The sequence below is a fragment of the Rattus norvegicus genome, chromosome 17 (genome assembly GCF_036323735.1).
Source record: "Rattus norvegicus strain BN/NHsdMcwi chromosome 17, GRCr8, whole genome shotgun sequence".
Taxonomy (NCBI): domain Eukaryota; kingdom Metazoa; phylum Chordata; class Mammalia; order Rodentia; family Muridae; genus Rattus; species Rattus norvegicus.
Genome location: NC_086035.1, coordinates 15,709,380 through 15,731,373, shown reverse-complemented (window position 1 = coordinate 15,731,373; position 21,994 = coordinate 15,709,380). Strand labels below are relative to the sequence as shown.

Genomic DNA, 21,994 nt, shown 5'->3' with positions numbered 1-21,994 from the left:
ACAGTTTTTGAGAAACCCAGTCAGTAACTCAAACAGCAATTTTTTTATTTGCTTGTTTTGGTTTGTTTTCCCATGTGGCAGGATCTCCTGTAGCCTGAGCTACACTATGTCCCTGTGAGAGTGAAGGACTTAGCACCACAGGAAAGGCACTGCAGCTCATGACCGCAGTTCCGAACCCAGGCATTCAAGCATGGTGTTTCCCAGTACGGAGGCATGCTCAGACGCCGGTGAGGGCTGCCAGAAACACCTGGGACACCTCACACGTTTGGCTTTGAATTGATTTTTTTTTTTTTTTTGGTCACTTCATGTTCAGAAACCTTTTATTGTTGCCAGATTTTCCCAGTCCTAGATTCAGCCGCATGACTCTCCACGAGGCCACGACCCCATTTAAGAAGCTTGACCAAACACAGCATGCCACATGCTTCCACAATACGTCGCATCACAACACATTTCACGTCATGCAACATACAACAGCACATGTCTGGGTGCAATCCTGGGCTACACACCACACATCAGATTACATCACCACCTCCTCAATCAAAACTACGGCTTCCCCTTTGTGATAAAATCAACTCTTTGGTAAGATTTGGTAGAAAGAGGAGCTGGAGAAACGGCTCAGCAGGTAAAGTCTCTCGCTGCCAAGCTGGATGACTTGAGTTCCGTCCCCGAGATCTATAATCAACTCCTGCAAATTGTCCTCTGACCACTGTACCCATGCCGTGGCACGTGCACATACACACGCAGTCACAAAATAAATGAATTAAAAAGATAGATGAATGCAATTTTAAAATGTTAGAGAGGGGCTGGGGGTTTAGCTCAGTGGTAGAGCGCTTACCTAGGAAGCGCAAGGCCCTGGGTTCGGTCCCCAGCTCCGAAAAAAAGAACCAAAAAAAAAAAAAAAATGTTAGAGAACTGGTAAGATAGGCGTTCACCCCATTCCACCTTCACCTGGGGGACCCAACAGGACGCCACACTGCCCAGACCTTGTGGTTGGACACAAGGGCTCCCTTTCCGCCACAATGCAAGTTGTCCCTTGGCCTAAGCACAGCCCGTTGGTAGGAACAAATCAAGACCAGGAGGACCCCAGGCTCTTCTCAACTGAGGTCTCCAAGGCTTGGAACTGACCACAGAGTCTGCTTCCAGAGAGAGAAGCCCAAAGTTGGCCCTGAGGCCACCATGACCCACCATATTCCCCAGGCCACTGGCAGCAAAGGACAGTGGGGTTCAGCTGGGTCATCATCCTGTCCACATTCCAAGTGGGCAATGGGCATGAGGACTAGCACGTCCTGACCCAGGCCCAGGTTCAGACACCACTGTGGGGTAAACACAATTTGGGTAACGAATGCACGTCCTACCATCCACCTGAGACAGACCTGGCCTCACGGCCACTCTCCCCAGATAAGAGGTCGACACACACCTGTCAGGACTCTAGAAGCTTTTCTCTGAAGACCACAATTAAAACAAAAGCTATTTCCAAGGAGCTACATTTCTCGGTCAGGCTGCGGCAGCAGCCTTGGGTAAATGAGGCTGGAAAGCTCAGGATGTTGTACCCCGGCACCGGGCTCCTCTAGAACCACAACCATTGAAGGCTCAGTGAGTGGGAGCAGCTCACCAAATGTAGGAATAAGAACACAGAGGGCACACACCACAGGAAGAGGAACCAGACACGTGAGAGAAGTCCTTGCTTTTAACAGTGAGGATACATCTCTTCTACTGTTTCTTCAAAAGTATTTTTCAGAAAATTATAGTGTCATGTAATGGTAGCGTGCATGTGTGCGCGCACGCACACACACACACACACACACACACACGCCACTTGCAGGAGAAAACTGCCCATCCGGGCAGTGGGTGCTGGGACAAAGATGTAAGACACAGCCAAAGCATTCACTCACCTGGGACCATCAGCTCCAGGCTCATGAGGGAAGAAGCTGTCAGGCACCATGCTGTTCTGTGTCTTGCCTGGGAACTGTCCCTGCAGTGTTACAAGTAGCAGAAGGAACCAGATACCCAGGAGGACCCAGCAGAGAACTGAAAGGGGGTCGTGGGACCCTCACGATGTCCCTCGATGGGGAGGCAGGGAGCAGGCATGAAGGTGCAATGCAGGCTTCACACATAAAACTGAAGCCACCGCTGAGCTTCCCTGAATGCAGGAGGCTCCTCCCTCACGGCTCCCCGATTCTCTACCATCTGCAGAGCTTAGTGAAAGCTAAGACAGCCGCTGGTGAGCATGGAGAGCAAGCGTCCTCCAGCGGACCCGGGGCCATGACCCAGGCAGCAGCGGACTGTTTACAGCGAGACTATTTTCATTTCCACAGCAAGGTTACCATGGAGTTTAATTCCTCAAGTGCTCCCTTCGGCATCTGCTCTATAAATGGCTTCGGGTTTGCACCGATAGACTCACTGGAGAGAGAATTGCCATTTCTGTGAAGCGTGACTGCCTGTCCCTAAGTTTCCGCCACCTGCCAGGATACTCCTGGAGGGGCTGGAAAGGAGGGGCTGGCCTCACCAGCCAGGAGCATAGGCTGAACACCTGCTTCACCCTGACTGGGGTGGGAAAGGCAGGAGACATGGCCCCCTGAGGGTGCTCAGCTGAGGATCCCTTCCCTATGGAGGAACGGAGGAACGGCAGGCAGAGACAGGCTGAACCCACCACTCTGTAAGCAGAGGCACTTGCATTTTCTCATCTGATTGATGCTGCCCTCAGTAGTAGTTCCTCACTTCCCCGGGCCCTCAGTTCCCCGTGTGGCTAGGCTCTCCACATATGGAGAACCTCTCAGGTCTAGGGAGGGTCTGGCAAAGACTGAGTTGGCACTATGATCGACTCTGTGGACTCCATTCTAGCAGAAGAGATAAAGAGGCCTAAGAGGTACCTCATCTTTCCTAGGTCTGACAGCTACAACACAGCTCACTACAGCCCCCTCCCACATTCCTACCCTGGGATGCACAGTTCTTTCCTCCCCGGCTTCTGCAACAGTCAGCTGACGTCATATACATCTCCCAGGGAGAAGAGGGAGAGGAAGGCAAAGTGAAGCCCTAGTAGGAACTCTTCATCTCTCTCCAGGAGGCATGGTCCTTTTTGTCTGTCTTCCAGCCAGGCGCTCACCCACAGGGCATAGCAGCACAGGACCATGATAGGGACCACTTCTCAGGGTGGGCAGGCTTGCAACCACCCAGTACCTTGTGGGACACGCCTCGACTATCCCTATCAGCCGCAAGACCATCAATCTCATGGCACACCAAGAGTCAGAGCTGGGCAGCCCATGTCACTAACGCCTCGAAGGAGGAAAGGAACCAATCTGGTGCTGCCTTGCCCTGGACCTCCAGGTCCCTTGGCCCACACACAGTCACTTGCTGGTGGCTCAAAGGTATCACATGACATTATTCTCTTCTTGGTCTAAACTCCCAATTCCACGATCTCAACGTAGCAGCCCTGACTTGCAGAAATGACCTCTTGGTAGGGGACAAAAACCACCACCATATAGATCATGCCAACCACGGGGGCCTGCCAAAGAGTAGAGAGGCATCAGAGCAGCTCTGAGACCAGCCTTCCATGAAGAATGTCATTCTTTGCAGCACTGTGTCCTCATGGGTCCTACCATGAGCTGTCCCCACCGTGACCCCAATACCACTCAGCCAAGGCTGCTGTCACTCCAGGGCTCAGAATCACTCGGTACTCCTGTTCACCAATATGCATCCATTTCTAGTGTTGCCCAGCTCCTCTGGCTAATCTGTGGCCTAAGACCTGCTCTCCAAAATAAACCCATATCAGCCTTGGAGCCAGGACTTCACAGGTGCCAGGAAAGGGCCTGAGGACCAGGTGTCCCCGAGTCAAAGCCTCTCCAGTACTGCCCCAGCTCTGTGCCACCAAAAGTCAACACCGAAGATAAAATAAAATCCCTCAGCAGTGCCAAAAATACCTCCCCACGGGATGAGACTCAGCGGGCGCCAGCTTCCACAGCAGCAACTGTTGCTATGGAGACCAGGCTCCAGACAGGCCGCAGGGAGGGCCAGAGGAACAGAGAGGAGACTACAGAGGGACGGAGAAGGGCTGGCCAGAGCAGTTAGGGAAAGAGAGGGACAGCCAGGATGGTTGAGAGTCAGTGGGAGAGCCCTGGATTCCATAGCCTGAGCGGCCAGAGAGGACACTAAATGGAATGGAAGCTGGAGAATAGGGGGTAGAGAAGGCTAGCCCTCAGGCAGTCTCTCCAAGTGACAACAGTCCTATTCTAGGCAGAACCCAAATGATAGCCTTAGTCCATCACAGTCATTAGGTCTTCTGACATGGGGTTGAGTCCACCCCGTCTTCATCACAGCTGCCCCTCCCCCTGAGCCCCAGTGAGACCGAAAGGTACAGCCTATACAACATACTGAGACACCCCGTCCCTGGAAATGGTGGTTCCCACAGACCCCCCTCAGCCACAGCTCCTACCTATTCCCTAGACACTGCTATAAATGACCCGCTAATGGAGCTACAGGGAATTTCTCAGCACTGTATCTGATGGCCAAGTGCAGGAGGGAGACAGGATCTGGGGATGAGGGACCAGGACAATGACCTGTCATCACACTTCAGGTCAGGCTTCCCTCAGAAGGCCCTGTTCCCCTACCCACCAAGCCTGGTCTAACCTGTCCTGACCTGCTCTGAGTAGACCTCAGCCTAAGGCAGGACACAGCTCTGTAGCCCTGAGAGAACCGGGGACAGTAGGCTAAGCCCACCTTAGCCCTGCAGCCCTGCCACACTGGCCAGACATACCCGACGTATACCATGCCCTCCTGGTGGTGCTCTCTGGGCCTGATGTGGTGCCCTGTTAGAACAGGAGACAAAGCCTCCCAACCCATGTCATAGAGCACACACCACAAGCCATTGTCCTCTTCTCTGCCACACTCAGGTCCGAGGCTCAGGGAAGGTGCCTGCCTTCTTGGAAGGTTGCCTTGCTCTTGTGTCTTCCCTGTGCCAGGCCCCTAGAGCTGGGCAAACAGGACTTCCCATAAATTTATGTGGCACCCTGAGTCCTCAAAGGACACCTCTAGGCTTCCCATCTAAGTCAGACGGAAGCCCTGTATCCGCCTGTCCGTCAGGGGTACTGATGCCCTATGACCAGGCTTGGAGAGACTCAAGCCTCAGCCTCCACACTAGTGCTATGCTCCAGGATATGGCCCTGACAGTTGCCATATGAACACCAGCCTGCACATCTGACAAATGCCATCAGCATAGTCCTTGGTGACAAGGGCACAGTCCCCACAGGAACCCCACAAAGGCAGACCAGCCCAGAGCTGTCCCCACCATGAGCCCCAACACCACTGAGCCTGTAGAACTGCAGCACCCCCTCCCAACTGTGAGTGTTTGCCAAGAACACCGTGCATGCATCTTGATGTTCCCCAAACCCCAGAAAGCCTTCCTGCTAAGCCAGCAGGGCATGTGGGCTGCAGTGACCACTCACAATCATGGCTTTGACCCTCGTGATTCGGTCTCCACCAGGAAGCCTGCCATGGCCCCACCCGCACATGAGAGAAAACATGCAAAGGCCTTTGTCTAAAGGTCATCAGCCGTGCAAATGTTCACCCTCCATAGCAGAGCCCCAGGGCCCCCAAGTAGTTCCTGCTCCTCCTAAAGTCATAGTATTCCCTGGGCCCAAGGGACAGGTGGCCCCTCCATAAAGCTTCCTCAAAGAGCTCCTCATTCCTACAGAAGCACCCCAAGGGCAAGACTGTTCCCAAGCAAGCTAAGCAGAGGATATATACATGCAAGGGGACACATGTGACCCAGCAGGGTTGTCTACGCTCACAGCCATACAGGAGACCCAAACAAGCCACGGAGCAAAGCACCAGGACCTGCATATGGCCGAGAGCCTGTGCTGTACTCCGGTCAGTACTTCTTCCTAAACCTGGCCCAGTGGCCAAGGTTAGGAAGTCCGAAGGATGAGACCCTAAGCCAGGCCCAGCCCCTCACCACCCAGTAAGCACTCCAGGTGGGAAGCTGGCAGCTGCCACTGTTCTCCCTGGCAGGCAGAGGGGCTCTGCTCTGGCCCGGGTTGAATAGACACAAAGAACCTGCCTGAAAACCATCCACAAGCCATCAGGGAAGCAGCCAGAGAGGCTGGAACGTTCCAATGTCACCATCTCACTCCCCGGCAGGGAACAGAGTAGGTCTTTGTCTTTCTATCACTGCGGTCATCAAATATTTACAGAGGCTGACAGGCCATTTCAGACAGGCCAGAAGTGAACCTTACAGGCTCTTCCTGGGGCTAAAGGAGACAGAGCTGGGGAAGAGGGGGGGCAGTAGACACAGAGGTGCAAGCAGTCACTGGGAGGAAAAGGGGGAGACTCCAGCAGGATGCTGGATCAGGGCCTTAGCCAATATCTCACCTGGGGCTTAGGCCCTAATCATCAGGAGAAGGTACCCAGGGCTATCAGCCAGCTGGGCAGGTACTCTGGCCCGGCTCCCATGAGTTCTGCCACACAAAGGAAGTGGCAAGGGTATGAGAGGCCGTCAGAGAGCACTCAAAGGGAGAACCTCCCCCCAAGTTTCCTGCAGCGCTCGCTCCTCAATCTGGCACAGACACCCCTTCTCTTCTCACAAAGACCATCCTAAGGCACTACTCTAGGGGCAAGGGTGCCCACAAGGTCTTGTGTATCCTAGGTTGGCCTCATCGTCACCACGCAGCCAGGAATGACCTTGAATCCACCTACTTCCACTTCTTGAATGCTAGGATTAAAGGTACACACAACAGCACACCCAGTTTAGTCCACGCTCGGGACTGAGCCCAGGACTTCTTACGCGCTCGCCAAATACTCTGTCACCCGAATTAAAGCCCCAGCTCCTATCACTCGGTTTCATCTTGAACTTACAAAAGCCAGTAACCCAGAAGGGACAGGCTATGGGCCACCACCACCCCTGTCCCCAACTCCACCAAAGATGGGCAGGTGGTATAGAAACCCAGAACAAATTCCAAACCTCTGATGGTGTTTCAGTAAATACCTCTCCATTTTGCACATATGAGGCTACCTATAAATGTAGTATCACCTCCACTCCTGGGGCTGAGGCCCACATACAGCACCTGCCATAGCCACTGGGCCAATATAGCAGGCCAGCAAGGGAAAAAGGGACTTTCTTCCCACCTCCAAGCACTGTGTAAGTGGACCTTGGCTCTCTGGAGACAAAGGTGCCCACTTGGGCTCAGCAGACAGAAGTTCCCAGCATGCTTTCTTAACCAAACACTCTCTCAGCGGCTAAAGCAACCTCAGTCAGCAATGACCTGTCTGCTGTGGCACTCGGCCAGCGCCTGACATTGTGCCAAAGGCTTGGGGATCGCAAGGCTTCTGAAACTCCCTGCCCCGAGGGTGAGGGGACAGTGACACATGTCCCTGTCCCTTCTGACTCCCCTCCACAGCCTTGTGCTTTCCACACTTCCTCTAAAAGGTCAAATTCTCTCCTCTGATGGCACTGACTACTAAGGAGAAGGCATGCCCTAGGCTGTCTGAAGCGATGTCTGAAGCTTGAGGCTCACCGGCCCGGCAGGATGATCTCCTGATGTGACGATGAAACGGCACCCCATAATACCCCCTGACTTCCAGAAGTACAAACCCTGCTGCCAAAATGGGGTCAGGGGGTGAAACAGTCAGGCTCAGACAAGAGAACAGGAGAAGCATTGAGACCCCAAAGGCATGAGGACAGCTAGGAGATACTCCACCCCAAACTCCACACTTTAGCCACCTTCTGGGAGGAGCACCCAGGCTGAAACCACACCCCAGAATAGGAGGAAACTCTCCTAGTGTCTCAGGCTCAGACAAAGACTGTAGCCTCAAGCCCAGCCTGGAAGGATACAGAAGTTTGAGCCAATTGGACTGGCAGAGGTAGGGACTGAACAGAGTCTCTGTCCACCCCTGCCTCCCAGCAAGGGGATAACAGGTAGCGCTGGCCCAGGCACAATTTACAATATAATGGACCTTTGCCCACATTGTTCAACCAATCTTAGGTGGGACTAGGGTGGGTGGAGGTGGCCCTGGGCAGTGGGTGAGACCTCTCTGCGCATGTCAGCGAAGATGTAATGAGTGTGACATTGAAAGATTTCCCAAGAAGATGGCATCAGACAACGGTCCCATTTAACAAGGAAAGAGGTTGTAGGCTCCATACCATAACCAACCCCTAGAGACAGCCACTCTTGATAGCCACTCCTCTACTAGGGTGTCATCCAAACGAAGCGGTACAGGGATGGCAGAAGAGGAACAGCTCAGACATACTCTGCCCCAATTCAGGCCAGCCAGGCATCCTATGAGGTCTCGGGAAGTCACAGGAGTTCAACCAGCAGTCAGTAGACAGGGATAGGTGGAGCTCTTATTCAGGCCTCCTAACCAGGAGCTCAGAGTGAAGGGAGGCTACGGGGTCCCTAGCAGCACCAAGTCAACTTAGAACAGAGTGGCCCTGGAACAGCCACAGCCTACCGCCCAGAGGCATCAGGCCTCATGGCAATCCTGGACTCAGAGCAGGTGCCTGCAGGAAGACTGATCGACCACCCTGATATCCCTCTGCTTCTTCCTCAGAAGGAGAAATGGATGCAGTCCCCGCTGGGAGCTGCTCAGTCTCTAGAGTACAGGGCGTCCGTGAGTGTCGGTACGGCTATTTCTGGGCTAGAAGTACTCGTGTCTCCACAGGGACAGTGACTTGGCCAGCCCTGTGACCTGCACGTGTAGCACCCCGTGGCAGCCGCTCCAGAGACACACAGTCCAATCCCACTGGCAGAAGCACCAGGCAGAGGTTCTGTACGCACCACTGTGCGGAGCCTTGGGAGACAACACCAAAAGGCTAACCGGTGGTAATAAAGCAATAAGGGTTTGTTCTAGATGGGTGGTTCTTAACTTTCCTAATCCTGCAACCCTTTAAAACAATTCTGGTTGTGGCGGCCCCCACCCACCAAATTATTTTCGTTGCTACTTCATAACTGTGATTTTGCTACTGTTACGAATTGTAGCGTAAGTTATCTACGCTTTCCGATGGTCTTAGGTGACCCCGTGAAAGGGTCGCTTGACCCTCGCAGAGGGGTCGTGACCAACAGGTAGAGAACCACTGTTTTATATTAAAATGGATGTGACAAGCAAACACTACACCCGTCTCTTCACTGACTAGACCCCAGGTGCAAACTGGGGACACAGAGAGAACAATGGTGGGAATCGCAAGGCCACACACCAGACGCATCTAACAGGATCCACCCACCTGGGCCCTGGGCATGACCCTGCAGATGCTCTGTGGGGACCTGTCCCTATTCCTGTCAGGAGATGCTTGCCGAGGTATTCAGGGAGGAACCCAAAGTGGGTCAGATAAAACGCACACAAATCCAGTGACAGAGAGACGGCTGAGTGCCCGGCTCCTAACTGCACTCTGCCAGTAGCTAGAGATTTTCAAAAATTAAAAGTTTGGGGGAAATGGAAACCGGACAGCTGGGAGGAGACAAACACTGTAATGGGGCCCAGATGGTGGGTAAAGAGCAGGACATTCGGGAGGAGAGAGAGAGAGCAGCCTCAGGGCCTGCGGGTGCCCACAGTGACCAGGTGTGGATAAGAACGGACAGGCTAGCTGGCAGGTGGGACTGACCCAGGCAGGCAAAGACTTTGCACACACAGCACCAACACTTCTGAGGAGGAAGAAATTACTCCACTGTCTGCTCTCCCACCTTGGACATCCAGGGTACTCAGCCCCAGGTAATAGATCAAAAAGTTATGTGAATCAAGCCTTTCCCAGACATCCCTGCATCAATGAGGGGCCACAGATCATCTTACAGCCAGAAAGATCAAAGAAGATACCTATAAACATTTTCCTTTATGAACTGAAATACAAGCTGAGCAGCACAGGCTTCTAATCACAGTACTTGGGAGGCAGAAGTAGGTGAATCTCTGAGTCTACAGAGTGAGTTCTAGGACACTCAGAGCTACATGGTGAGAACACGTCTTGGAAAAAAAAAAACCAAAAAAAAAAAAAACCAAAAAAACAAAAAACAAGAATTAAAATACAGATTAGCTTTTAAAGGCTGCTAGGCTCCTGTCTACCTAACTATGCATTTGCTTCCTGCCTTCAAGTCTGATTATACTGCCTGGAGCTGTGGCAGCCCTTCCCGGCTGTGAGACAACAGATAGGAATAGGGTCAGATGTCAACGTGGATGAGGAGAGCTAAAGAGAAAGAAAAAAGTATCTATGCCCCTACCAGTACTGAAAAGCTGCTTCTGGTCAGTTGCCTCTGGGGTTCTTAATTGGCTATCTCTAGATTTCAGATCCTGGGCATGGCTCACCCCAGCTGCCTCACGGTTGAAAGTCTTCACAAGTCATTCACAAGCATACACACCAAGAGAAAGGCAAGGACAGTGAAGGGAGGTGGCCCTCCCAGGCCTGAGATGGGTAGGGCTCACAGGGTGGAGACCAGCTTTCCACAGACAGTTTCGCGTGCCGTCCACAGCACCGCTGACTTATGCAGGACAACCCACACTTGCAGAGATTCAGGAAAATATCACGAGAACACCCCCAACGCCAGCCACCTTCCACCAGTGTGTCCCTCCCCACCCTGGCCACCAGATGCCCCACAGAGAGTGGAAAGACAGGGTCATGCCCCAGTCTCCCATAACGCCCTAGCACTTCACAACGCAGTTGGCATTTTAAAGACTCCGAGAAGTTCTACGATAGCAATGCCTGGTTGACCCAGCATTTCCCGGGCCTCTTTTGGTAGCCACACTTTGAACACACACAAGGCACGCAAGCAACAGAGACACCGTGGTCCATGCCATTCGACACCGCTCTGCCAACTGATCATTCGTGGGATCCTTCCAGACGAGCCTTTCTCATCTCTGAAAGTAGACTTTTCGTGACTGATGGGTTCATACGTGTCTTAACACCCAGGGAAGTTCTCATCAAACCCAAACCCTTTCCTCCCTGCCCTGTGACCATGTTCATCCTAGCTGTTATGTCCAGGTCTGTAAAACTGAGGCCTGGCCAGGAGCTCCCCACTGAGAAAAATCTGGGAGCCACGCTGAGCAAAATCTCCAGGGCTCTAGACACCACCGAGGCTCTCACTGATCCCCTTCACCCTCAGGTGGGGACAGTGTTCCTGGCCATAATATCATAACATCATATCTGGCCCTTAAACATCAGGGTGATGGCCACAGCTACTTGAGGAATTCCATGACTCAAGGCTGCCCTGCTGGTCCAAGGGCCAGCATACCCTTCTCTACTTCCCCAGAGCAGAGCTGAGCTACACTCTCTGGAAACATCTCCCCAGGACCAGGACAGCATCCCTGAGCAAGGCAGGACCACAGTATGGCACAACCCCCTGAAACTACAAGTTGGGAGAGCCTTAACAGCCGCCGCACCCTGTGTGTGTGCAGGACACTGGAGGGTAAAACACAACCGGGCAGCTGTATTTGATGAGTAGTAGATGGCTTTTTATTTCTGGGAACTTTTGGATGGAGTGAGGCTCTTCATAATCTCTGTTTAATGGAGACATTCAGGGTTTCAGAAGGATGGAGTTCCCTGTGCTGGAAAATGTCCACAGCTGTGCACACTTATAAGGAACGAGACAAAGTAGACATATCATGGTTCTCTGGACACGACAGTCCAGGCTGACAGTTCCTTCGGCCATATGCCTGTGTCCTCAGATGAGGGAAAGCCACCTGTAGCCATCACTGACATTCACAGGGATGGCCTTACCATGTGACTAAGCACCCAAAGAAGTTCTCATGAAACCTAAGCCCCTTCCCTTCCCTTCCCGTGCCCATGGTCATCCTAGCTGATATGTCCAGGTCTGTAAAACCAAAGCCTGGGCTGTCTGCCGCTGCAACCCATTCCTGCTTTATCTTTATTTTACCTCCATGGCTTTGCTCCTCTTTTTTTGTTGTTGAACTTATTTATTTTTTTTTAATTATATTTATTTACTGAGAGGTCAGAGGTCAGGGGTCAGTCTTCTTTCTCTCTGCATTTGGATACCTTAACTTGCCGAGCCATCTTGCCAGCCCTGGTTTTGCCCTTTAAAGCAGCTGTCAGTTCATTTAGCACAGCCCCATCTGCCCCGGAGTGGCGTGTTCATCATAGGTCAGTTTCTCCATTACGCACTGCATTTAAGATCCTTCCCTGTCATTCACGGCTTGACAGCTCTGCTCTTTTTAGTGCTGAGTACTGCATTCTCTGGACGTGCCACAGAATCCACTCACCTACAGAAGGGTAGCTTCGGTGCCTCTCCGTTTCAACACGTACAAATGAGGCTGCTAAACCAACATTCACGCACAGGTCCTTAGCGTGGGTGTGTAACTTCTGATGGTTCGTGATAGGGTAAATACTAAGGAGGAAGACTGCCGGGGGCCACACGCCACTCCCCATTGTGATAAGGGAGCTCTCCAGTTGCTCCATGTCCTCATGAGCATATGGTATTGTGAGCTGCTCTGGCTTTGGCCATTCTAGTGGGTGTTCAGTGTGCTCTCCCTGGGGCTTCAGTTTGCATCTCCCTGGCAACACTGTAACGAATGCTTCTTCTCATGCTTATGGGCCAGACAAACATCCCGACAGGCAAGGTATCCATTTAGGCCTTTAGCCTACTTTATGAATGTCAGTATTTTTTTTTTTTTTTAGTCTCGTTTTCTCACTGCTGAAAATTTCTTTGTGTGTTTTGGATTCCTTCATCAGAGGTATTTGTCAATATTTCCTTCCAGTCTGTGGACGGTCACCTCATCCTCTTGACCGCGTCTTTCACAGACAGGATTTTAATTTTAATGAAGCTCGGCTTACCAGTTACTTGGCATGGGCTGTGCCTTAGGAGGTGCATGTAAAAAGTTATTGCCAAAACCAAGGTCCCCTTGGTCTTCACCTGGCTTCTAAGCACTCTAGACTTAGACGTGATCCTTTCCAGGCTGATTCGTCAGGAGGGCACGCACTTGCACTCTGGGTCCTGTGTGCTTCACCGCGGGTCTGAAGTGTGTGTGCCCTTTCTTGACTGTGTGTGTTGTGTCTTTTTCGTGGCCCTAAGATGGATCCTGGCGCCTCGCTCAGTCAGCAAGCGCTGCCGTGAGCTGCGTGCCTGGATTGGAAGGTCACCTGTCCCAGCAGCATTTGTTGAAAGGCCTCACGCGACTCCGCTGAACGCTCCTTTATTAAAGCGGCCATCTCTCTTTGTGTGCGTCTTCTTCCAGGCCCTCTCTTCCATTCTCTTCATCTGTCTCCCCTTCTGCTAACACCACGCTATCTCCATCAGTTCTCTTTTATTCTTTTCCATAGCCCTGATATATATTTAATGAAAGCTGGCTTGGAAGAAGTAATCCAATACTCTGGGAAACAGGAACAAAACTGGACTTCAAAACGCTGGAGAGGGGGTAAATCTGCAGCTATCCTCCACCCGCCGACCTGCCACCCCACCTACTGGGCAGAAGTCTTCACCCTGGGGTATTAGCGGCATCTCCAGGCCCTGACTTGCCTTCCGAAGCTCCAGCTGCTGTGTTTCACACCCTGACCCTTATCTGCAACTTGGATGCGAGGCTGGTGCAGCCCAGAGCCCCAGGCTCAGCCCTGCGAGGATCAACTTGCTCTCCGCTCTCCGCAGCAAGTGCAGGCAGGAAGAGGACCACTGCAGGTCCATCCATGTGCTCTGAGGGACAGCACCATCCCCCTATCCCAAGGTAAAAAACTCTAAGGTACCCACTGGCCAGAACACATACACACACACACACACACACACACACACACACACACACACACACACAAACTAGCCATGTGCATAGGGCCAGAATCTTTGATGACATACCTGACCTGGCTCTCTGTCCTCAAATCTCCTTCCTACCACTACTCAGTGTAGCACTTGCTGAAGCATCCATATCAGCTCTGCCAAAAAGACGACAGGGTTTCACCACACACAGCCGCTGGTCCAGAGTAGACCACAAAGGAGACCAGACGCGTAGCCTAAAACCTCCACTGGACCAGGTCAAGTTCTCCTCCATTACTGCAGTAACCTGGGCCCCAAGCACTCACACTGGACACCTTGCAGCCTCGGCCCAAAGCCAGGTCTAAGCCACAAGCCCTAAGAGACACCCACGGGGCACAAAAGAGCCACGAGTAAAAACTGAGCTTTCTGGAAGACGAACAGCCAAGTTCTGAACAAGCCCAACACAGCCTCGCACTGAGGGCCAGCCCTGCCCAGACTGTGAACTTGCCTTGGATAGCCAGCTAGCAAAATGGAGGAGATGAGACAGACGACAGAAGCTGGGGAGCTTCCTTATTGTAACTTAGCACCTGAAGCGAGGACACCCTTGCCCTCACCTGCATGACTCGGTGGACAGAACTCACACCTGACCCAGGGAAAGCCAGTAGGCAAGACTGGGGCTCCAGGAACCTCTCCTCTGGCCTGGCTTCTACTGGAACTCAGGCACACACCTCCAGCCCCACCCACTTCATGCTCCATGGCCGCCTCTACACCTGAAGCTCCTAAAGGCAAAACTCTGTCCTGTGTCCTGCTGGCCCAAGTCCCTGCCCACACCCACCTTCTCCACCTTCAAATCCTACACTCTCTTAACACAGTAGGGTCCACCAGAGTTGAGCCTCCTCCCTACCCTGCTCCCCTCGCTGGCTCCCTGCCATGCACTCTTGCCCTCTCCTCTGCTCAGAACACCCCAGACAAAAGTTCTGGTCACACCCCCAGACTGTGCCTGAGGCCCACCAAGTTGCCTCACCATCCATACAAGGACTCCTACCTGCTGTTCTAACTCCAACCTCAGGGCCTTTACACAGCTTGGACAGGGCCTTTGTCCAATCCAAATGATGCCAGTCCCTCTCTCACAAGGCTCCTAAGCACCCAAGTCTTCCCACCACAGCATTCTCTGATCTGCTGATACTTCTCCATGTCTCCTGGGATCATGATCTGATCTGTTTGTCGTGGTGCTCCCAGGCCTGGAATCAAGAGCCAGGCTCAACAAAGGGCCACCTAACCAATGAGCACGGTCACTCTAGAAACATGGAGTCTCAAAGTCTGCCCAATCCTCAGGTGACCAAGTGCTTAGAAGCCACCCTGACCTCAGATGTCTCTTGACCCTGCAATCAGCAGCCTGATCCTCCCAGGCAGCATACCCTACCTAGACTTTATCCCAGTTCAGTACCCAGCCAATCAGATATCACCTTGAACTCCTCCAGCCTTCGGTGCCTCTCTGCGAGTCACCGTATGGCCTGTCTGCTATCCCAGTAACTACCTTTAGGTTGCCTGGGCCTCAGTCTTATGACCTGGCCACTCTCCATGTTTAGCATGCCCATGCCCCAGTAGGACCCATGCAGATAGAACATGGAGAGAGATGTGGCTATCCTCAGGGAAAGTTCCAGGCCGGCACCATGGAGGAGGATCCAGTTGCCTCACAGGTATCTGGGTACCCAGAGCTGTAGAAACATCAGGTTAAGGACAGAAGGTCATATAAACTACATGCACCATTTTACCCTTACATGTGAGATGGGTCTTCAGCAGAGACTGAGAAGACAGACAGAGCTGCCACACCTTCGTCACATGAAGACCTGGCCTTGAATCAGACTCAGTTGGGCACCTCCAAAGGCCCAGGTCTCTGAGAACATCCCTCATCTTTATACGCATCTGTAGAGGCACCTGCCTCTAGGGGTGCCTGGACTCCTCACATCCCAGCAATGGTAACCACAGCTTAAACTGCTACTCACCATATCTGACCACACAGCTCACCACACACACCTCATGTCACCACTCAAGTGTGGGGATGGAGGGAGGGGCCCAAGGGCGGGTGCCCACATTTCTACACCTGATGGGAAAGCCATACCCAGAGGCCATTCAGGCAGCCAGAGCCAACCTTTCTCACCAAACAAGACAAGACTGCGGTCAGGCTGCATGAAAGAAGGAGGTGAGCTCCGCGCTAACACAGACCAGTTGTCAATCATGGCTCTTTGAACAAAATTAGGCACTCGGGGGATTAAAAAACAAAAAGGAGACAGGAAGAAGGCCAGGTGACTGCCAGCCGAATCAGGCCATGCTGTCTCAGAGTGTCCTCTCCCTACAAGCACCACTGCCTGCTGGGACTATGGCTCACTGCCGCCTGCCCCCACACCACAGGGCCAGGGATGAGAGCGGGTAAGGTAGCAGCCAGGCTTCCTACACAAGGTTATCACAGCATGATCCTAGGGCTCTCCAGGCCCTGGGCCTGGGCCTTGCACCTCACTTAGATCCCATGAAGGCAGACAGAACCCTTGGAAAAGTCTTGAGCTGTCTTCCAAGGCATAAGGCACACAAGATGACCTCTTGGGTGATACCTGATCCCTGCACTGGCAGCTGAGGACACAGTGCACCTGGCTGGAGCCTGAGGTTGGAACATGGAGCTCTTCTAGAAGGCCGTTGTTGCCCGAAACACAGCAGCAGCAGGGCCCACTTAGTGACTGGAGGACCCTGACCCCATGTCTCCTCTGTCTCTAGCAAACAAGGTTTAGGCTTCATACCATTCTGCTAGGGTCCAGCCAGTCTCCAAGCTAAGAACCAAGGACTGAGTACCTCTCCAAGGTGTATGGACTCATGACTGGCACAGGGCCCCGCCAGGGAGAAGTTCCTGCCCTGCAAGAGCGGCACACATCAGAACTTCTGTAGCAGACAGAGGCACAGAGACTCTGGGACCCTAACTCCCCTGAAAGCAGGGAGAAATGATAAGAACAGAAGGATTGTGGGGGTGCTCTGCTTCCTCTGTTACCACTGTAAAGCACTCCTTTGGTAGGAATAAAGTACAGTCAGAGGATAGATGACAGGGGGAAATATTTTCAAATACCATCCCACCCCCATAAAAAGAAAAAACAATTCAAGTTCCAGCTTGGCATGTCTACAGTTGAGAAGGTGGGCCATCTCCCTGTCCTTGATGTGGAATGAGCACATACTGCTCTCCCTGTCAAACCCTTTCAACACAGAGTCACTAAAGGGAACCCAGTGTCCTCTAAACTACTACAGGTCTGTGACTGTGTTGATTCCGCTCGCCTCTTGGCAGAGAACCCTGGAAAGAGACTTCAAGCAGTGTACCACTGTGGAGACCACACTGGGCCCACCACTGAGGGTGCAAAAAGGAAGCAGTCACTTAGTGGGCCCCTGAGTAAACAGACCAAAGCTTTTGGAGGTTAATCTACCCCAGGAGAAAAACAAAGTCCCTACAGACCCTCCCTACACCAAGTCATCCAGAATTCAGGAGCTTTCCCCAGCAGTTGGAAACACAGGAGATGTAGAGAAGTGGATAAACAAGACTCCCTCCTAAGTCCAAAGCTAAGAGCTCTATAGCCTATACTCCAATGGGGTCCTCTGCATATGACGAACAGGGATCCCATCCTGACCCAGGACGAAGACTCTGGCTCCCCTCTCCTAGCCTAGGCCCTGATCTGGGTATCTACAGAATCCCTGCTGCCCCACTATCTCCTCCACCCAGGATACCACACAGGGGCCTCTGGGTGGGTTCTCCCATGGTTCCATACAGCAAGCCTGTGCCCCACCCCCCAGTCAGGCATCTGCCATCTCCTGAATGGTGTCAGGCAGTCAATCAGTGTTCCCATGACGGACATGACTTGTGATGTGGAGGCTCTCACCCAGGGGGTTCTAAGCAGGCCCAGACCCCTGTCATGTGAGCCATCCATTCCAAGGGTGATCCAGACAGAGGAAGATAACACCATGCAATGCATTGTAGCCCAAGCCAAACATTAACTGCCTGACAGGAGATATGAAGGCAGTTTCCTCACCTACTGGGGGATCCCAGTCTCCCCCAACACTAAAGCAAGGCACTAAAATCCAGAAGCTACCCCATTTTTACCTAGAGCCAAGTATTCAAAGACCCTTGGCCAGGGGCCAGGCTCCACCCTCTGCTGCCCCGCCCACAACAAGGACAGGCTGACTTGTCTTGCCTTAAAGGGAAAGGGGAATTAACAAGAGTTCCAAGCCTCTGCAATGCCTCAGCCAGATAGGCAGGCTTGGCCTGGGGAAGTCTCTCACATACGGCCTGCTGTAGCACCCCTGCTCTGTCCTCTATATTCAGCGACATTCCATAGTAGCAGTACCAGCAGGTGCTCAGAAAGCCACGCTGGTCATCTGGCAAGAGCAGGGAGGTGGGGAGCCAAGATTCGTGCCATTCTCCAGAACTGAGACTCACATACATCCCCTTTCTCCTGGGTGCCTCTTCAGGTAGCAGGGACACAGGGCACACTTTAGGATCCTGGGCCACACGCTTTGCCCCTCCCCATCCCCACCCATTCTGCATAATCAAGGCTGTCTCTGTACCAGGTCTAGGATAGTGGTTCTCAACCTGTGGGCTAAGACCCTCTCAGAGGGGTTGCCTAAGACTACAGGAAAGCACAGATATTTACATCATGATCCGTAACAGTAGCAAAATTACAGTTACAAAGTAGCAATGAAAATAATTTTATGGCTGCGGGGAGGAGGGGCACCACAACATGAGGAACTGTATTAAAAGGGTTGCGGCATCAGGAAGGTTGAGAAGCACTGCTCTAGGACATGCCAGGTAAAAGAAAGGGGTGGTCCTCATAGGAACCGCAAAGGAGGAAGGAAACTCAACTCCTGCTGAAAGTCTCCAAGAGACACCACTGACCCTCTCGTGTGAAGCTGTATTTCCATGACAGAACCGAAGGGCAGTATGGAGACAAGCCCTTTGAAACTCTTTGTCAGGGGCTGGGGATTTAGCTCAGTGGTAGAGCGCTTACCTAGGAAGCGCAAGGCCCTGGGTTCGGTCCCCAGCTCTGAAAAAAAAAAAAAAAAAAAAAAAGAACCAAAACAGAAACTCTTTGTCTCAGAACAGATTGATAGGTCACCTCTGAAACGAGCGCAGTTTGTACACACATGCCGAGCACGCTGCGGGTGCTGAGAACACAGCCCCTGAATCTCATTTCTGAGCCAAAAGTGCAGGCATCCTGCAGTGGACAGCAGCCCTGGCACCCAGCTCACCCAGGTTTGCCCAGGATGCATTAGCCCTGGAAGGCCAGCTAACTTTACAGGCCAACGGGGTAGGCTTACACCTCCAGCCAGCACTCTCCCAGTTGGCCCCTGCCTGACAGCTGCCCCTCCCTCCCAGTAAGGGAGGGCCTGTAAACACCCCTTGTGACAGGAGCTGCCTCCCCTTCCAAGGCTGGCCCCAGGACGGCTAGGGTTGCGGTTTATATAATCTTCAGGCCCAGGGCTGACACAGCTAACGTGAGGGCAAGGTTATGAAAAATACATGCTGAGCCTCTCTTCCAGAAAAGAAAGGAAAAAAAGAGAGACAGAAACAGAGATAGAAGTAGAAGGAAGAAGGGGGTAGGGAAGAGGTAGAGAGAGAGAGAAAGAAGACAGGCATTTTTTTTTTGTTTCATGACTTTCACGCACTCATCTAATGTGTGAACAAACCAGGCTCTTAGACACCAGGAAGCTGCTGACAGAGCTTCTAGGCCTTGGCCCGCAGGGCCCCAAGGACCCACCAGGCTTCATTCCTGAGACCCAGGAAGCCCTTGCGGGCATCTGCAGCTATCACACCTATATCTTGCAGGGCAAAGGAAAATGCTAATTTGAGGGCAGCTGGGAACCTCCAAGTCCGCTAGAAAAGGGCTCAGAGACAGCCTTCTCTCTCACTACCCTCGGGTCTCTACTGAGTCAATAAAAGTGGGTTCTGAGGACGGACCAGGAGCATGGGCTGACAGAATGAATATCCACTGCCTACTCCAGAACCTATGTCACCATGGGCATGGTTGGGTACAGCACATACCCAGCCTTGACCTCCAAGATGACAAGCCTCAACCTGTGCACAGGTCCAGAAACAGCACCAACAGGCTATCCATTACACACCGTACATGTCCTGCAGGACACCCACACAGATGGTGACACATACCAGCCACCATCCCCAGGGCTGCCTAAAGCCCTGCATAGGAGCAAGGACACACCCAAGGACGCATATGCTGACAGCCCACCTGCGGGCAGCGGCGCTCACCTGCAGTTCACACCATGCTACCTCCACCCAGGTCTCCGTGTCCAGCCCCTTGTAGACCGTCTTGAAGGAGCCCCGGCCCAGCTCGATGTCGAACTTGAGGAAGCGGCCGTCCAAAGAGGTAGCCACAGCCTTGAGGTCGTCCTCATCGTCCTCCTCCTCCTCAGGTTCATCCTTGCGTGCGCGCCCGGGCTCCGGCTTTGCCTCGGTAGCTCCAGTGTCCTCCTGGGTTGGGGCGGGCGCCTCCTCCTGCCGCGGGCCGCCGTCGGGGACCGGGGTGGCTGCAGCTGACGCGGTGGTGGGATCTGGGCTGGGCTCCTGCGTGCCCGCTCGCTCCGGGCCAGGGTCCGAGGGGGCACTCGGGGAGCCAGGAGGCGCAGCGGGCGCGGCAGGCGCGGGCGCGGCGGGGCGGCCCCGGGCGCGCTCCGCGATGAGGCGGCGCGTCTTGCAGAGTAGAAGCACCCTGCGCTGCAGGGGCTGTGGGGGCTGCGCGCTCGGCGTCTCGGCCGCCTCCAGGCCCGGCGGCTCCTCCTGGTCCGACTCCACCACGCTGCGCCGCAGGAAGCGCTGGGGCCCGAGCCGCGCCGCCCTCGCTCGCGGCTCCGCCATGCCCGCCGACCCCGTGCCGCGCCCGGCCTCCATCAACGCGCCGGGGGCGTCTCGGCGGCCGCCATCGCCGTCCATCTCTGCGGGCCAAGGACACACGGGCCCCGCGTGAGCGCCAGCCCCGCCGCACCTGCCTGGGCCGCGGGATGAGACAGCGCCGCCTCTGGGCCCGCGCCCTGCCCAGCCCCACCGCAGAAGTGGCCTGCCGGGCGGTCCTCTGCGGGCTCCGGGGAGAGGGGCTGCAGATCTGCTCCCGAGGCGTGGATTGCAAGGGGATGCCCTGCCTCACTCAGCCCCGAGCCGGGAACATGGCCTGTCTCAAGCTGTCCCAGGGACTCCACAGGGGACGACCTGCTAGGTGTCCCTGAGGGCCCAGAGGAGCTACAGAGGGCTCCAGAGGCTGGAAAAAAGGGTCAAAGCCAGCACAGAGGCGACCCCGTTAGGCTATCCCGCGGGCGGGTGGGAAGGGGACAGGGAGGCCCGCGGTAAGGGGAAGCACCGGACAGGAGCCTGCTCCACAAAGGACGCGGGCCCGGGGCGCGCGGGGAGGGGGCTGCGGCGGCGCGGCGCGCACACAAAGGCGGCGAGCGGGAGGGCTCGATACTCACAGGGCGAGCGGGCGCTGTCCATGCCCGCAGCCCGGGGACCGGGGCGAGCGAGGCGGGCGAGGCCGCGCTCTGGGGTAGGAGTCTTCTCTAGGGGCCGCGTCGCGCTGGGGCGGGGTCCTGACTGGGGCGGGGGTCGCCAGGCCGTTCTGCTCTTGCGTGCTGCTCCCTCGGGCCGGGCCGCTGCGGGGCCGCGCTCCCGCGTGCTCCTGCCGGCTCCGCGCGCCTCCGCTCCCGCACCGGCTCCGAACTAGCGCGCGGGGAAGGCGGGGCTTCCGTTCGTCCCACCCTCCCCAAGACCAGAGCGCGGGGCGGGGCCTGGCACGCCCACCTGGCTGCGGCTGAGCGCCGCCACCTGCGGGATGCTCCCCATCGCCTCCACCTGAGGCTAGAGTCCCATTTCGGCGCCTGGCCCTGAAGCTCTTTGGAAGTGGTCCGCTGAACTGTGGACCTTGAGGGGCTCTATATTCCCCGGAGGTGGCAGGCCACAGACAACGTGACTTAGCCAGAGCTCCGAATCCTGGAACGTATGCCAAGACAAAACAGACAACCCCAGGGTATCCTACTCTCAGGAGCCCAAGCATGGTCACAAAATTGGAGCGTCTTCCGGACCTTTCTGTATTGCCAGGATATGGGAAAACCTCACTATCATCCACGGAAGTTAGTACCAGTAAGCACTGCGTTCCCTTTTTCGATTAAGCAAATCCAGATCTCAAAGACAGATGTCCTTTGCCCTGATCAGTGGCGTGGTGACCCAAGCCTGTAATCCCAACACCAAGGGGAGGAGGCAGAAGGATACTTGATCCGGGAGTAGGACCACATGGCAACAA

The 21,994-nt window shown here is 54.2% G+C and overlaps 1 protein-coding gene across 21 annotated transcripts in view; it reads right to left on the bottom strand.

Annotated features, from left to right (window-relative positions):
* The window catches only part of Wnk2 (WNK lysine deficient protein kinase 2), a 109,227-nt gene extending 87,501 nt beyond the window's left edge, over positions 1-21,726 (bottom strand). For 4 of the 21 annotated variants that reach the window (XM_063276363.1, XM_039095665.2, XM_063276366.1 and 1 more), the window contains exons 1-2: positions 21,168-21,719; positions 19,957-20,639 (exon numbers count right to left, since the gene is read on the bottom strand). In XM_063276363.1, coding sequence (XP_063132433.1) covers positions 19,957-20,637 — 681 coding nt within the window. In that variant the 5' untranslated portion in view covers positions 20,638-20,639; positions 21,168-21,719. Of the gene's footprint in view, positions 1-1,892; positions 18,749-19,956; positions 20,718-21,167 lie in introns of those variants that run through there. The other 17 variants (XM_063276356.1, XM_063276355.1, XM_063276362.1 and 14 more) reach the window with 11 other exon arrangements.
* Between the last annotated feature and the right edge of the window lie 268 nt (positions 21,727-21,994).